Raw genomic sequence first — 13,771 nt, 5'->3', positions numbered from 1 at the left:
GATTTTGGAGCCCAAAAATAAAGTCAGCCACTGTTTCCACTGTTTCCCCATCTATTTCCCATGAAGTCATGGGACCAGATGCCATGATCTTCGTTTTCTGAATGTTGAGCTTTAAGCCAACTTTTTCACTCTCCTCTTTCACTTTCATCAAGAGGCTTTTTAGTTCCTCTTCACTGTCTGCCATAAGTGTGGTGTCATCTGCATATCTGAGGTTATTGATAGTTCTCCCGGCAATCTTGATTCCAGCTTGTGCTTCTTCCAGCCCAGCGTTTCTCATGATGTACTCTGCATAGAAGTTAAATAAGCAGGGTGACAATATACAGCCTTGGCATACTCCTTTTCCTATTTGGAACCAGTCTGTTGTTCCATGTCCAGTTCTAACTGTTGCTTCCTGACCTGCATATAGGTTTCTCAAGAGGCAGGTCAGGTGGTCTGGTATTCCCATCTCTTGAAGAATTTTCCACAGTTGATTGTGATCCACACAGTCAAAGGCTTTGGCATAGTCAATAAAGCAGAAATAGATGTTTTTCTGGAACTCTCTTGCTTTTTCCATGATCCAGCAGATGTTGGCAATTTTATCTCTGGTTCCTCTGCCTTTTCTAAAACCATTTTGAACATCTGGAAGTTTAGATCAGCTGACCTCAAACCAGGCTTCTTATGGATATAAGCAAGCCCCACTGATATTAGCAGAGCTATCCAGATAAGCCCAGCCTAGAAATTAAAAGACACTTATTCCTTGGAAGGAAAGTTATGACCAACCTAGACAGCATATAAAAAGCAGAGACATTACTTTGCCAACAAAGGTCCCTTTAGTCAAGGCTATGGTTTTTCCAGTGGTCATGTATGGATGTTAAAGAGTTGGACTATAAAGAAAACTGAGCGCAGAAGAATTGATGCTTTTGAACTATGGTGCTGGAGAAGACTGTTGCGAGTCCCTTGGACTGTGAAGAGATCCAACCAGTCCATCCTGAAGGAGATCAGTCCTAGGTGTTCACTGGAAGGACTGATGTTGAAGCTGAAAACTGCAATACTTTGGTCACCTGTGTGAAGAGCCTACTCATTTGAAAAGACCCTGATGCTGAGAAAGACTGAGGGCAGGAGAAGGGGACAACAGAGGACAAGATGGTTGGATGGCATCACCGGCTCGATGGACATGGTTTGGGTGGACTCCGGGAGTTGGTGATGGACAGGGAAAAGAGTCGGACACGACTAAGCAACTGAACTGAACTGAGATTTGACTCACAAGCATAAGCTAAATAAACAGTTACCATATGCTTCTGATTTGTGGTGGTTGTGTAGCAGAAACTGGCAGTCTGTAAGATGTGACCCCTGTTAACTGTCTGATCTTTACTACCTTATTCCCAACTCTTCCAACCACACTGGCCTCTTTGCTATTTTTCAACTACACCGAGCAGGCTCCTTCCTCAGTATCATTGCCCTTACTTAATATCAAACATCAAAATATCCAAGGCTTCTAATACTTCTCTGTATACCTAGGTACCAATGGAATATTACGGATGAACTTTGAAAACATTATGCTAAGTGAAGGAAGTCAGTCAAAAAGATCACATCTTCTTTCTGACCCTCAAATATGGCAAGCTCACAGCTTTGACTATTTTCTGTCCCTAAGTATTCTTTTTCCTTATCTTCATAAGATTCCCTCTTGCCATCCAGATGTCAGCTTAAAAGTCTTCCCCTCAGAGGCCTTCCCTTGATTTTCCGGTCTAAAGTAGCTATCCAGTCACGTATCATCTCTCCGTTAAGTCTAATTGTCACATATTCATTTAATTCATTCATTCCTTCAACAAGGGTGAATGCTTTGTATGCACCAAGCACCTCTGAGTATAATGAGTAAGACTCAAAATTCCTGCCCTCATGTGACCTATAATCCAGTGGAGAGGGGACAAATAGTGTTCGGCAGGGACTTAAATTATGGAGAAAATTTAGAGTAAGAGAATGAAAAGTTATTGGGATGAGGAAAAAGCTATTTCCTATAAGGGTAGTCAAAAGACTCTTTACTGTGCACACTGCCAAGTAGAGGCCTAAAGAAAGTCAGAGAGGATCAAATCTGGGGTGTGGTGAGGGAATGTCAAGAAAAGAATAACTTGAGATTTGAGCCTGTAGGCTAGGGATATGACTGTACTAAATAAAATGGAGACAAGAAAGGAAATTTGTTTATTTTTCCCCTCAACGGAAGTGATTCAGTTTAAAGCTACTGTGAGTTTGGGGTGTTAGTGCAACATCCAATTAAGAATGTCCAGCAGGCAGGTGAGCACACAACTGAAACCAAGGGTCTTAGGACTGGACGTAGATTCAGGAGTCAGTCCTAGAGAAGTGAAAGATGAGCTTGTAAAAAGAGATGACATTTCCAAAGGACTAAAAGGAAGAAGAGTGCTAACGACTACATCTTAGGGAATTCAACAAAATATTTATAAAATGTTATAAATATTGACATTCTGATATTATTTTTACTGATAGTTCTGATATGTATTTTTTGTGCCTAAGTCTGCCTTCCATTCTTCAGCCTCAGCAGAATGCATGTGGCCTTATCTGTCTTATTCACTGCCACAATCTCAAGTGCCTGAAAGAGTACCAAGAATGTAGTTAGGTCCTTGTCCTTGCAAAATCTACAATGAAAAAGTACATGTGTGCCTTCCTTGTTCAGCATTGATCGTTAAGAAAATAACCTACAGTGAGCAACCTGCAATCTCTCAGGACATCAGAATTTCCACCTCTGGTGAGTTCCTTTAACAAAGCGTCCACATACTTTTCCAGCCTTACATGGGACACCTGAAATGCATTTCTAGTTTCACTGTAAATAGATCCTTAAAATGGAAACAAAGTAACCATAAGGAAAACAAAAACGGACTTCTCTGCATTGAAGACTATATAAAAAACATCAGACTTAGCTTGCAGCTGATGGGTTTTTCACTTTCCAGAGCCTTTTGCTCCAGATAGGATAGGTGAGATAAACCTGGGTGTGTCCAGGCTGAAGGACTAGGACAGCACTCCTATCCTTCTCCAGCTGTGTGGCTTGTGCTATTCCTTTAAAATGACACTCACTTCCTTAAGCTCTGGTATGCTGAGCCAAATTGGGTTATGTTTTCCTGTGTTGCTGAAAAAAAAGAACAGCTCTTATTAAGATTAGAAATATTGAGATATACAGACATTAAAACAGAAAAGTGTTCCTTTTCTTATTTGGTAAATATTTTGCTTTTGAAAACATCAGTAACTAATCACAGCTGTTTCCTTTTGTTACAAGTGCATCCAATCAGGTAAAATTCCAAATGAAACACACAATCCAACGAAGTCATTCCATTATACAGTACAATGGGAGCCTTAAGCCTTGTGAAATATATGTATTAAGTATGCATGTATTCATCAAATCAAACAAAGAAGCTAATGGGTCTCTGATTAGTGTTCTAACTCTATTATGATGATGCCTGAATCTCACCCTGACTCATCTAAAACATGTGAACAAAATGCTATTAAGTTTAATAGACAGTCTGTTACACACCATCATCATTCTGGTTAAATATCCCAAACTGAATTTTGGCTGGACTCTCTCTCTTGAAAACCAGGGGCAAAGAAAGAGCTGCTATTAAGCTGAGGTACTCTTCTATTTTAACCTCAATAATTTGTAAATCTTTATGCCAAAACTAAAACAAATATTAATCAAAATTAATCTCATTTAGGATTCAAAAAAGATCATGTTTCCAAAGAGATTGTTACATGGACATTACCAAGGCTCATTCAATCCAAAATTAGGTATTCATAAAACTAGGTAAATAGCAAACGAATTTTTATTTAATATTTTAAAAATACATTTTGTGGCAATTATAAATACATTTCTAACATAATGATAAACTGATACTTGGAACCAACAATAGGGCCACAAATTCAATTCCAAATGCAAAGCAGTTACCCTATGTTTAGGGATAGTTCATATTAATGCATAATTTTGTTTTTAAGAAAAAAATGATTGTTACAATCAGGTATATAATCACTTAGTTACACCTAAGTTCTACTGGTCAAAAATATATTCTTTTAGAAAATCCATTTTGAACATCTTATACTTTTTTTCAGTGATCTTCTCCAAACAATGGGAGAAGTGCCCCTTGATGGACAGAACTCAGGAATTGGTTTGATCACACCTAAATTATACTGTTATCTATAATACAGGCCTCCAAGGGACAGTCTAGCTCCAACTTGTGAAGCAGGCCCAGTTCAGAATGTTGAACAAACAACAGTACTAATCATCAAAAATTAACAACTTTAGGTATCTTTGTTTTGGGTTTCTGTGGTTTAGGCACATCCAAAATTTCTTCATAGTCTGCACTCATTCCCTTTGCCCAGCGACCAACTGTGACCATTCGATCTGTAAAGACACAGAAAACTCAAAATGTAAGAAAGACAGTGATCAAATACACCCACCTAGATTGACTGGTGCTGGTTTAGCAAAGGAACTAGTTTTGACATGAATAATCACAAAGAGAGAAGAGTCCATCACTAAAGCAAAGTGAGCAATTCTGTAACTGATTATAACCCTTGATTTCAGAGTACACAGGCAATTTGTCATCCCAATTAGGAAAATGCAGCAACTGCTTTGCAATGCACAAGTTGATGAGAAAGCTCTTTCATTCTTTCCCAGAGTTCATCATTACAGAGTCAATGAATTCCAAGAGACTGTAAACAGCAAGACTTATGAAGCCATCAGTTTTAAATGCACAAGATTCCACCTGTGCAATTATACAACATCTGCTTGTCAGTCTTGTCATTTGGGAAGTGGCAATCCTCCCAGGAGGGAGAATTCAAATTCCACTTCTCATTTCAATCTCAGTGCCTACAATGTAGTAAAGACTATCTTCTTCTAGACAAGACTCTAAACAAGAACTCTTGGTTTTCAAATTCAAATGCTAGGGGTAGGAAGTAAGAATGGGCAGACTTATTTGTATAGTACTATGACCATTTGATATAGAAAGAAATGTACTTTTTCTCCAAGAAGCACTACTGGGCTACCCTACTGTCTTGCCTCCTTTCACACAGATTGTCACCATTCTAATCTAGGCAAACTAATGTAACAATGGTCTCCACATACCCCAATATCTGTCTTAGGTCTGTTGAACATTTATGAAGTTTTAGATGACCAAGTAACAAATATGGTAGTATTTGTTAGGAAAAAAATATAAACTGTCCAGATACTATGTGGATTACACAATTTAAATATTTCTGGAAGTTTTTGCAAACAACTTGGAATCCTTCTGACTTCAGAACATACATGAGGATTCTCAATCATAACAATACTGCAACTTATTCTATTCATTTTCTTAGTAAATTAATATTTTTAAGTAACATAATTGACTGTTATTATTAAACACATAAGTTAGCAAATATAAATATTTATGAATAAGATGCTTTATAAAATCAGGGTCCTCTGGGGCTTACTGATCATTTTTTTCCCCACCTGAGAACAGCTGCTAATGCTTACTTAGTACTGCTGATAAAGAAATGATGAAGTCATCACTGTAACAGGAAACCAGACAGCCTTAAAACCAGTTGTACCTCAGGGAGTTGTTAATTACAAAATTCAACAAAAACACAGAGGAATATTCAATCTCACCCCTTCTAAACGAGGCCCAGAGATCTCACCTGAGTTCTGACTTTCGGGACAATCTTTCTTCATATGTTCCACAGAGCCACAAAGTCTGCAGCCACCACCTATAAAAAGAACAAAGTCACTGAAAACCTCTGATACTTACATAGGGCATGTAATGTCTCAAAGCACTTTCCTAGCTTGTTTGGTCCTCATAACCTTGTTAGCTGCAAAGGTAGCTGAAGCCAGGAACGACTTATTCCTATTAGTAAGTCTATTCTCCATTCCTTTTAACCTCATAGAGCACTAAACTGTAACCCACCATTTCTTGCCCCTGACCTTCAAAGGAGATGTGGGAAAGAGAAGTGAGATATGATGAAAGGTACTTGTTCTCTGGAGTGTCCAGGAGCCACTGCATGGAAGCCTGGGTCTTAACCACAGTTAGAAAGGCATGGGCTTGTGAACTCTGAAAAATCTGTGTGCAGATGCATTTTTTGAGAAGAATGCCCACAGTTTTTAATCAGATTCTTTAGTGATCAATGCCCCCTCCCCCTAAAAAAGGATACAAACCTCTGCCCCACTGTATAGGTCAGATAGGCATGAGTAATCACAAAAGGAATGAAGTTAACTTTTCTCTCAGTGCCTTTATCTGCCAGGCATCCTAACTCTAGTAAAAATGCCTATTTGCCTACTTTAAGCAACACTCCAGGACTGTGAATTACAACACAGTCCTAAAATGAGTTTTTCTAAAATGAGTCTTTCACTGAACAGTCAAACACTAATGCTTAATGGTCAAGCATTATCATGATCATGCTCATAATATTAAATGACTTACTCAGAAAAATGACCCTAACAGGGCATAAACGTGGATGAACTCACGCTTTTCTGTGACTTACTCCCTTTGCCACACTTTTTATATCTAGTCATTTTGGTTCACCATACAAAGGCATCTTTGCTCACTAGTCATATTATATGGCCTGTTTATTAAGTTCAAAACTGAAAGACACTTTTGAGTATCTTTCAGGTCCAAAACTCTTTACTGCTGTAGATGCCACAGTGAAACAGAGGATGCACTTTAATAATTAATCCTCATAACTCTTTAAGGTAAAATATCATAATTCATCAAATCTAAGACACCACTGATTATAAGATATATCATTATTTTACATTCCTTTCTGGGGGAAAAAAAAACTGCCTATTATGTAACACGCACCAATAGTAAGATACATTGAGTTCAGATATATTAAAATGTGAAAAAAAATCATGCATCTTAGAATCAATGAAATAAAATTTTCTCATCTCAATTTCACAGGTGAGGAAACTGAGATGAGAAAAGTTAAATAACTTGGCCAAAGACCCACAGTGAGTGAGTGGTAGTGCTGAGACTATAACTAGTGTTAACTCCAAAGCTATGCTTTTTCACTGGACTTCTGCAAGGGAACCCAGGACATGACACTAGAAGTGTCTAGAACCTAATGGTACCAGCATCACATTAATAAATGACTCACATTAACAGATGCCAACCTCCTCCTTAAAGCTTTAAACATTACAGACTTTATTGTGGGCACCTTAAGACATTAGCTGAGCCAAAGGTAAGAATGTTACATGGTCCATGCCAGACAATAAACTAAGGAAAACATTCAGGAAAAAAAAAATCCAGAATAGTGAGTACAAACCCTTCTACCCAAAATATTACGCTATACTGAGATTAAATTCACCACACTATTTTTTAAATCTTATATTAGTTTGAGAAATAATCTTTTTGCTTGTTAGGTTTAAAAGTAGCTATTTATAACACGTTCTCACAAATGATACTGAAGTAAGTACAAATAGTTTGAAATATAGAGGTCAGCTTTTTCTGATTTGATGTATCAACTTAAATTACACAAAGTCTAGTACATAGAATGTGTGCTCAGTTGCTCAGTTGTGTCTGACTCTTTGAGACCCTGTGGACTGTAGCCTGCCAGGCTCCTCTGTTCACGGGGATTCTCCACGCAAGAATACTGGAGTGGGTTGTAATTTCCTTCTCCAGGGGATCTTCCCAGCCCAAGGATCGAACCCTGTTTCCCACGTCTCCTTTACTGCAGGCGGATTTACCTCTAAGCCACCATAGGATAATGCTTTATACAAATAATGAAATTCTAGAGATTTTGCCACTTATTCAGGAATTTAAAAACTGTTTAAGTGTAAATTAAATCACAACTGCATGATAACTCATCACCATTCTCAACATACAAGAGTAACAGTACTCACCATCAGCATAGAGTCCTTTGGGATTATCAGGACAAGATCTGGACAGATGCCCCATTTCCCCACAAACAAAACATTTTGCAAAAGGAAATTCACCTGTAATGATCAACAGTTCTTGTTTAGTTATATACATGTATGGATGTGAGTGAATATATATCAACATAGATACAGATATCTATCTATATCTATATATATAGTGTAATTCATATCACTTTAAAACACTCTGAGAAGAAAACATATTGTTGTTACATAATTTAAAGTTTAATCACATTTGATTTCAAACTATTAAGTGGCACACTCATAACAAACCCTGTCAACAATGAAAAAACCAGTTGGTTACTTACTGGCCAGTGTGCTCATTAACCAAATGAAAAAAATTGATAGGAAAAACCAACAACAACATACCAAGAGCTGGGTCTACTTTAGCCTTGCACTTGGTTATTTCGTGCTCTGTGGATCCACACCTGTAACATATTCCAGTGCCCATTTCTTGATTCTCAAGGGCAGCAGGGCAATCTGCAATCCCATGGCCAGGTTGTCTACAATGGAAACATACCTGAGAAAACAAAAAGTGAGTTTCCACACTGCAACACTACACTGGCTTCATTAATTCTAGGCATCAAAAAAACAATCCCATTTTAAAGTTGTCTAGTTCTGTTTTTTGAACTCTCAGTATTTCATCTGTAGAAAAAAGTGTTTCTCACACCCTCTTAAACTGTAAGAAACGTCATTTTCATCAAAGGGTTTCAGTGCTTTTGAAAACCCTCAATTCATAAATCTATCAGTCTAGGAGACAAAGTTATAAATCTTTGCAGGAGGTAATTGCTTAAAAGAATTAAGCAAATATGGACTCATTACATTTCATTAATGGAGATGTCTGTATCTTAAACTGAGTTTTCTGGAGGAGACAGGCAATGAGCATAAAAATTATCACTCAAAATTAATACCTTCACTTTTTAAAGTTCACATCATAGAATGAATTTGGGTCAAGTGATTCCATTTAAGTTGTGATTCAAATCATAAGATATATTTCATACCCAAAATTATACTTTATAATTTTTATATCTTTTATACATATTCCTTAATATTTATAAACAGAAGTTTCATCTTAAAATATATGCACATTTTAAAGGTATAATTCTAAGATTAATTATTTGCTACCAGCATAACATTGAGCAATGGTTTCATTGCTTTACATACTACCTAGCAATTTGGAGGATATTTTTTGCTGCAATGAATAAGTGTATCAGTCATAATCAAAGACGGTAGATATTTAAGACATTTTATTTAAACTGGAAAAAGTTTTTGGATAAAACAGTTCATCATTTTTTAATTAACAATTAAGAACTGATACTTAGTCTGAGCTACTAAGAAAAGTTAAAAAATGAATTGAAAGGTCTCAACAAGCCTTATGGTATTAAAGCATATGCTTTGCTATAAAGAATTCCTTTCCTATTTTGAAAAACAATGTCTTTCCCCTTAATTAAAAACATAAATTTTCCCTTCAAGTCATAATACTAAACTTTTTCAAAAAGTATGCAATTCATCACACCACCTATGTCAAAGAAATTATCTTTAAATTTTTAAAAAAATTTATTTGGTTGCGCTGGGTCTTAACTGCAGCTGTCGAGATCTTCGATTTCCTTGCAGGCTGCAGAATCTTTAGTTGGGGCATGTGGGATGCAGTTCCCTGACCAGGGATCAAACCTTGAACCGGGGGCCCCCTGCAATGATGCATGGAGTCTTAACCACTGGACCACCAGAAAAGTCTTAAAATTATCTTAAAATTATCTTCATGTTAAATTAACTTGACTTTAAAATATTTTAAAATAACTCCACAATTTAAACAAGACTATCTTGATCCAAATAGAAATGATTCTCTTTATCCAATTTATTCATAAGGAATATTTTATCAGTATTAGCTTATAAAAGAATCTTACAAAAGACACTCCAAATATGATACTGCATAGAAATAACCCTGCAAATAGAAACCACATTTATGGAAGCTGCAACATTTCAAGTCTACACTCTTGCAAACAATGTTCTACATTTAGTAAGTCTATTAAAAAATAAAAATGTAAAATAGCAACAAATCTTGATTCTTATGTATTACCCTGCTAGAAGAATCTCTTCCTAGAGAAGGGAAAGAATTATACCAGTATTTCATTTCCTGTGTCTGAAACAGCTTAAAATCTAGTCTTGGGAATGCAGAAATTAAAAAAAAAAAAAATTCACACTCATGTTTTCTACCCAAAAAATGGAGATAATGCCACCATCTTTGTATGTTGTGATAATTCATCAGTACATCAAGTGTGTAGCATATAAGAGCATATAAACAAAAATCCTAGAGTTACTACTATCCCTCAAAAAGATGCCATCTAAGTCTAGCATACAGCCACAATCACACTCTGCTAAAATATGTATATGAGCGTATGAATAAGTTTCCAACCATACAACATAAGGTGATAGAAGGGATAATCTTACCATTGCATTTTTCTTTGCTGCTTGTCTTTTTAATCGTCTTCCTTCCCGACGACTGTCTTTCTTTAAAGCAACTTCAATTTCTTCCCTTACTTTCTGACTGTCTGTTGCTATCACCTCACCATTGTGAAGCATCTGTGGGTTTTGTCTTAAATATTCCATGAATCCATTCACATCTTCATTTAAATACTCCTTTTTCTTTTTATTCTTTTTGTGTTTTGCTTGGGGGGCATCATTTTTAAGGGACAGCCTGTTGGCTTCAAGTTGTTTACTCTTTGGAAGATTTTGGCTTTGTCCCTCAGAGGACCCCTTCTTCATATCCTCCCATGATGTGGCAGGAAAGGGTCGTTTGTTCTGTGTGGTAGTGACTCGTGCCCACCTGGTCATAGCTTCATCAGAGGGGTATCAATCTTTAAGACAACCACGGTCAATCTGTCATCATTTCAAAGAAAAAAATGAAACTAAAGATATATGCTATATCACTATATCAAGGATACCCATATGTTGAGTGTTAATTATTAGAAGACTTTTTAACTTAAAAACTTAGAGATCTATATATTTAATTCTATAACATGCTGCATAGACATACCTGCAATGTAAATCTAGCCCTTGCCAGAGAAGCTACCACTCCAGTTTAAAAAAAAAAAAGCAACAATTAAAAAAAAAAACCACATATAAATACTTGCTTCAAACTGGAAAACAATTCAGCAAAAAAACAAATTATTTCCAAAATGAAATTACATGGTAATAGTAAATTAAGTTACTTTTCCCAAATTTTGCAGTTTTCTTAGTTTATTTGCCTATCTCCAAGTCCCAGGTCTACTTTCTTCCAATCTTTTTGCACCATCTGCCATTTCATCACAAATAGTTTATACAGCAAATTAGTTAAGTATACACAAATCCTGTCCTGAAGCATGAAGTTGTCATGCTTCCTTCCGGAAGATTGATAAGCAAAATATATTCGTTTAGTGTCACATGATAATACCGAGTCTACCTGTTTTTTTAAATTTTATTTTAATTAGAGGATAATTACTTTACAATGTTGTGATGGTTTTTGCCATACATCAAAATGAATGGGCCATAGGTATACATATGTCCCTTCCCTCTTGAACCCCATTCCCACCCCCGCCCTCCCCTCTAGGTTGTCACAGAGTACCCGGTTTGGGTTCCCTGCTTCATACAGCAAGGTTTCACTGGTTATTTATTTTACATACGGTAAAGTATATGTTTAAATGCTATTCTCTCAAATCATCCCACCTTCTTCTTCCCCTACTGTGTCCAAAAGTCGGTTCCTTACGTCTGTGTCTCCTGTAATCAGAGTATAAGCTACTTCCAACCCAGCTGTTTCACATCGTTTCCGACTATTAGCACGCTGCCTTCTAGGGCAGCATCCCCTGCACTGCTGCTGCTGCTAAGTCGCTTCAGTCGTGTCCGACTCTGTGCGACCCCATAGACAGCAGCCCACCAGGCTCCCCCGTCCCTGGGATTCTCCAGGCAAGAACACTGGAGTGGGTTGCCATTTCCTTCTCCAATGCTTGAAAGTGAAAAGTGAACGCGAAGTGTCTCAGTCGTGTCCGACTCTTAGCGACCCCATGAACTGCGGCCCACCAGGCTCCTCCATCCATGGGATTTTCCAGGCAAGAGTACTGGAGTGGGGTGCCACTGCCTTCTCCCCTGCACTAACCAGTGTTAAAACCTCAGCTTCGGCCACAACATCCCTTCAACACAAGCGGTGGGGAGGAGCCAATAAACAGGCGTGGGACTCTGCACGCCACTTTACACCACGCGCGCACACTCGTCGCCGCAGATCCTGTGGCTGTCACAGTGGGGAATGGGGCCGTTCAAGGGGAGATGGATGATCCTTCTCCTGAGAACAAAGAACTGGGGGAGCTCTGAGTATCCAGTCGGTCGCGTTCATTCCGCCCGACCGGCCCCAGTGAGACTGGACGCGCCGGCCCAAGCGGCTACCCGACTACAGCTGAGACGGATCCCCGCGCTCCGCCTGGGCCCGCCGCGAAGCGCGGTGCTTCCGCCTCACCTGGCGCTGGGGGCCCCCGGGGACCTAGCCGCCAGTTCCTGCGCCCTCCCGCCGCGCCCCAGGGAACGGGCCTTACTCCCCAACGCGCAGCTTCTTACCAGGAAAGAATCCTCCAGAGCAGAGGAGTTAAGCAGGCCAGAAAAACCCGCCCCCTGCAACAGAGGCGGCGACACCCGGGACCGGAAGCACGTCGTCCCGGCAGTGCGTCACTTCCGGCGAGCAATTGGCTCGCTAGGAGAGGTGTCCCTGTCCGGCGCTGCGGTGTTGCCTCAGCTCTGGGAAAGGTGGCTAATTAGTAAATGTGGAGGACGCAGTGTTTGAGGGGCACGCGCTGGGCGCCGGGGACGCAAAGATGAAGAGTGTACCATCTGTGCTGTGCAGAACGCAAGGCATAAAGTGGGGAGACGAATGAGAGGATCCGTGGCGATGGGAGAGGCCCAAAAGGCTTCCCTAAGAAATGCTCTTTGTAATGGACTTCATCGTAAAATTAGGCAAACATTTCTTGGAGTCGGTGGCTGGAGGGACTTACGTTTTCCTTTGTTGTTGTTGTTCAGTCGCTTAGTCGTGTCTGACTCTTTGCTACCCCGTGTACTACAGCACGCCAGGCATCCCTGTCCTTCGCTATCTCCGGGAGTTTGCTCAAACTCATGACCATTGAGTAGGTGATGCCATCCAATCATCTCATCCTCTGTTGTCCCTTTCTCCTCCTGCCTTCAATCTTTCCCAGCATCAGGGTCTTTTCCAGTGAGTCAGCTCCTGGCATCAGGTGGCCAATGTATTGGAGCTTCAGCTTTAGCACTAGTCCTTCCAGTGAATATTCAGGGTTGATTCCCTTTAGGATTGAGTGGTTTGAGCTCCTTGCTGTCCAAGGGACTCTCATGAAGCTTCTCCAACACCACAGTACAAAAGCATCAGTTCTTCAGTGCTCAGCCTTTTTTATTGTCCAGTTCTCACATAAGTACATGACTACTGGAAAAATCATAGCTTTGATTATACAGACCTTTGTAGGCAAAGTATTGTCTCTGCTTGTTAATATGCTGTCTAGGTTTGTCATAACTTTTCTTCCAAGGAGCAAACGTCTTGTCATTTCATGGCTTCAGTCACCATCTGCAGTGATTTTGGAGCCCAAGAAAATAAAATGTCACTGTTTCCATTGTTTCTCCATCAATTTGCCATGAAGTGATGGGACCCAACCAGTCCATTCTGAAGGAGGTCAGCCCTTCTTCGGAAGGAATGATGCTAAAGCTGAAACTCCAGAACTTTGGACACCTCACGCGAAGAGTTGACGCATTGGAAAAGACCCTGATGCTGGGAGGCATTGGGGGCAGGAGGAGAAGGGGACGACAGAGGATGAGATGGCTGGATGGCATCACTGACTCGATGGACGTGAATCTGAGTGAACTCCGGGA

At 39.3% G+C, this 13,771-nt stretch overlaps 1 protein-coding gene across 2 annotated transcripts; it reads right to left on the bottom strand.

The window, feature by feature from the left end:
* Positions 1-3,835: 3,835 nt before the first annotated feature.
* ZCCHC9 (zinc finger CCHC-type containing 9) lies at positions 3,836-12,552 on the bottom strand. 2 transcript variants are annotated; one of them, XM_052643836.1, is made up of 6 exons: positions 12,461-12,552; positions 10,328-10,756; positions 8,249-8,399; positions 7,847-7,939; positions 5,650-5,718; positions 3,836-4,378 (listed from the first exon to the last, which is right to left on the bottom strand). In XM_052643836.1, exons 2-6 carry the CDS (start codon positions 10,709-10,711, stop codon positions 4,260-4,262), a joined length of 816 nt encoding a protein of 271 aa, XP_052499796.1. In that variant the 5' UTR covers positions 10,712-10,756; positions 12,461-12,552; the 3' UTR covers positions 3,836-4,259. The 2 variants fall into 2 exon arrangements, with proteins under 2 accessions (XP_052499796.1, XP_052499797.1); XM_052643837.1 differs by lacking the exon at positions 12,461-12,552 and adding an exon at positions 12,363-12,440 and having other exon boundaries at positions 10,328-10,734.
* Between the last annotated feature and the right edge of the window lie 1,219 nt (positions 12,553-13,771).

The sequence above is a fragment of the Budorcas taxicolor genome, chromosome 7 (genome assembly GCF_023091745.1).
Source record: "Budorcas taxicolor isolate Tak-1 chromosome 7, Takin1.1, whole genome shotgun sequence".
Taxonomy (NCBI): Eukaryota; Metazoa; Chordata; class Mammalia; order Artiodactyla; family Bovidae; genus Budorcas; species Budorcas taxicolor.
This window is presented reverse-complemented; position numbering and strand designations above follow the sequence as displayed.

Coding starts and splice junctions, on each gene's coding strand:
- ZCCHC9 (XM_052643836.1), bottom strand. CDS start 10,711: ATGACCAGGTGGGCACGAGTCACTACCACACAGAACAAACGACCCTTT. Junction 7,940..8,248: donor TAAAGTAGACCCAGCTCTTG/GTATGTTGTTGT, acceptor TGATCATTACAG/GTGAATTTCCTTTTGCAAAA. Junction 5,719..7,846: donor CAAAGGACTCTATGCTGATG/GTGAGTACTGTT, acceptor TTCTTTTTATAG/GTGGTGGCTGCAGACTTTGT.